At 48.5% G+C, this 3,468-nt stretch overlaps 1 protein-coding gene across 1 annotated transcript in view; it reads right to left on the bottom strand.

Moving 5' to 3' along the window:
- Sag (S-antigen; retina and pineal gland (arrestin)) overlaps nt 1–3,468 on the bottom strand; it is a 31,978-nt gene that overhangs the window by 21,956 nt on the left and 6,554 nt on the right. The window contains exons 4-6 of the mRNA XM_013022640.1: nt 3,137–3,181; nt 1,322–1,515; nt 125–184 (exon numbers count right to left, since the gene is read on the bottom strand). Of these exons, the coding sequence (XP_012878094.1) occupies nt 125–184; nt 1,322–1,515; nt 3,137–3,181 (299 nt within the window). The remainder of the gene's footprint in view (nt 1–124; nt 185–1,321; nt 1,516–3,136; nt 3,182–3,468) is intronic.

Genomic DNA, 3,468 nt, shown 5'->3' with positions numbered 1-3,468 from the left:
ACTTCTGGCTTTTTTATTTTTGCTTATGTGGTGCTGAGGAATTGAACCCAGGGCCTCAGGCATGCAAGGCAAGTGCTTTACCACTGAGCCACCTTCCCAGCCCATGACATTTTTTTGAACTTACCTTCCCAGTATCTTGTGGAGCTGGCTGCAACATCACTGAACAGGGCAAATAGTCAGGAAACTGTTAAGAAACAAATGAACAAACAGTTCTCTCAGAGGGACTCTTCTATACATGACATCGTGATATGTCAGCATTACACAAGATTGGAAAATGAAGACACTGAGCAAGAAACAAGAAAAAAGCCTGTTCACCTACAGTCCTGGCACCTAGCTGAAGGTCAATCCATAATCTTCCCAAAGTGGCCTGTATGTGCACAGATACATGAGGAGGTGTGCAGGTGCATATGTCCTCCAGAAATGGGACCAAATAATGGGACATCTACAGTCTGCATTCCTCACATTCAGAAACTTCATGGCTATTTTCCCACATCATGAAATACATCCCTATACTACTACTTCCAGGGTTTAACATCTCCTTAATGCAGCCACTTATATGACCCATACTTTCTTTGCTATTGTAAATAACACAGTAATAAATAAGCTTCATACAGTCTGGCATACATTTAGTCAATTAATTCCATATACTACATGGTTAGAAAGAAAGTTGTCAGAGACGGGTGTGTTGGTGTCTCATGTCTATAATCCTAGTAACTTGGGCTGGGCATCAGTGGCTCATGCTTGTAATCCTAGCTCCTCAGGAGGCTGAAATCTAAGGATCATGGGTTGAAGCTAGGATCCTGCTCTCAGCCTCCTGAATAGCTAGGATTACAGGTATGAGCCACTGGCACCAGCTCAAAAGTTTCTGACAGATGTTCAAGACAGTTATGCAGAAGGCCCTGGGTCCCATTCCTAGTACTGGGGGGTAGGGGTGGAAGAGGAGATGACTATCTCATTTCAGGATGTCGTACCCCATACAGAACTACTTCCTGCTTAGAGCTCCCTGGGGCCAACTAAAGAGCCAGTTTCTTTTTATAGCCAATGAGAGAAGAAAGAACACATGCTCATCTAATTAGGTGGTCAGACAAAGGGAAATATCTAAAGGGAAGGTTGAAGTGGTGCCTTCAAAGGCAGGGAAGCTATTTTCAAGGGTTTAAAAAAAAAAGACAATCACAGACTGTGCAATCTAGAATTTCTTTCAAGGATGCAATTTAGAGACCCACAGAAGCAGGTCCTTCCTCTACCCCTTCCCTGTGCCCCATTCCTGTGGGAAGATGCCCAGGATGAAGATGGGGCCAGGAAGCAGGCAGTGAGAGCTCACCGTGAGCAGAAAGGGGTATGAGTTGCCCCCCAGCTTCTTGAGCAAGCTCTCCTGCAGTGGTGTGGGGGCGCCGGCAGCCCCCACAGGAGGATATACTTGGACCCGAGAGAAGTACAGGTCCCTGCGGAAGGTCAGGCCCATCACGTCGATGTCTTCCTGGCCGTAGCGGAAGGCGCAGGTCAGAGAGACGAACACTGGGAAGAAGACAGAGGTGGGTTGAAGCTGCCTCACGGGACCATAGCCATTGACACAGTGGCCCTGACCTGAGGAACTGGTCGACCGCATCACATGGTCAGCCTCAGCCTGGAAGGAAAGCCTGGAAGAACCATACCATCCATACTATGCAATTAGAAGCCTCAGGGTCTGCCCCGGGGGTGAAGTCCTTACCCTGAATGGCAAGGCCACAGGTTGGGGAGGCATTTCTCTGGCCATCGCACAATGGTTCCAGGATGCCAGATTCTGCAGACAGAGAGCTGCCATCTACCAACCCCTGCAGCTTCCTCCATCCCACCCCTCTCTCCTCTTCACCCAGGATCACAGGGCCTAGGGGCGAACTTGCTGGGGTTTAGAAGGGCCAGGTGTCTGCTGAGACAAGGAAGAGAAAAACTGGAACAAAATAGACAAGTGCGAGAATCAGATGGGTCCATGGGCCAAGGTGGCAGGATGGTGGTGGTGGTAAACCAACCCCCAAACTCTTCTCCCATAGCCTTTGTGCACTGCTCTGCAAGTTATAGAGTATTCTTTTAAGTCACCACTTCGGAAAACTCCATATGGTTAAAGACTTAAACAATTGTGCCCGACTGGACCTAAAGAATGGGTAAGAAAGAATATACAGAATGCTCACTAGATATTTTTTAAAGACATGGAGTGCACAGTTCTGGAATGCAAAGCACATCCGAAGTAGCACTTCTAAGTCTTCAGTGACTCTCAGGAGAGGATTTGATCTATGTCAGTCCCAAGGGCGGCTGGTGACTCACCCTGGCTGGTGACTCAGAACACCCTGTGACCACTTGCCCCCCTTCCTTCTAGTGTGAGAGGAAAGCACCTGGCTAGTCTGGCTTTGTGTGTGTGTGTGTGTGTGTGTGGATTGTTGTTGTTGTTGTTGCGCTAGTACTTTTTCTTTCCAGGCTCATGCTCTACCACTCGGGCCATACCTTTACTTCCAGCTTTTTGCTAGTTAATGGGAGATAGTAGTCCCATCGCCTTTCCTGCTGGGGCTGACTCTGAATCACAATCCTCAGACCTCAGCCTCCTGAGTAGCTAGAATTACAGGTGTGAGGCACTAGCCCCTGGCCTTGGGACTGCCTGGCTTGACATCTACCCTCGGTGCTCCAATAGCCCAGGCCCTTTCTATGGTGGAGGGCAGGGGTTGTCAAGAGCTCAAAATAGGAGCCCCAGCAGCAGCAACCCCAGAAAAGTGAGGGTAAGAGGGAGAGACAATTCCCGCCATGCTCCCAGGCCCATACCTGGCATGTTCCAGTGGGCACATCTTGGGTTTAGAACAATGCCTCATGGTTGCCAGTAGCAACCCCTCAGAAGGCATATTTTGAATGCAACTGAGTCAGCAGCATTATCATCCCATAACTTAAGATGAGTCTTTTCTACTTCTCTGTAAGCTACTGTCATTAGTATCAAATGACTCAACACACACATCTCAACTCAGATGTCAGGAGCCGGGTGACACTGCAAAGAAGCTCAACAATAAGTTCTGGGTCTGTCTCCCTGCCTCCCAGCAAGCATGGCTTCCTCCCACAAATGCCATCCCCACCAGCCAGCCAGATCATTCCAGTACTGCACACAGGGTGAAGGACTCACCTTTCTTTCCCTTCACAAGGTCGGGGTCCACCAGTACCACACCATCTAAAGCAAAAGGACAGATCCATGAGGCTGAGACCAAGGGACAAAACATCTCACAACACTGCATTCTGCCTTATCTGCTAGTTTGGCCATTCTGTTTTGTTCTGTGATAGTCTTGTTATATAGCCCAGGGTGACCTCAGATTCTAGATCCTCTTCTCTCAGCCGCTGAGATGGGATTGGATTACAAACTATAGCACCAAGCCCATTTACAATATGGTTTCCTTCCCTTCCTCTCTCCTTCCCTCCCTTTCCTTCTTTTTTTTTTTTTTGTCGGTCGTGGGGCTTGAA

The sequence above is a fragment of the Dipodomys ordii genome, unplaced genomic scaffold, assembly GCF_000151885.1.
Source record: "Dipodomys ordii isolate 6190 unplaced genomic scaffold, Dord_2.0 Scaffold1, whole genome shotgun sequence".
NCBI lineage: Eukaryota > Metazoa > Chordata > Mammalia > Rodentia > Heteromyidae > Dipodomys > Dipodomys ordii.
This window is presented reverse-complemented; position numbering and strand designations above follow the sequence as displayed.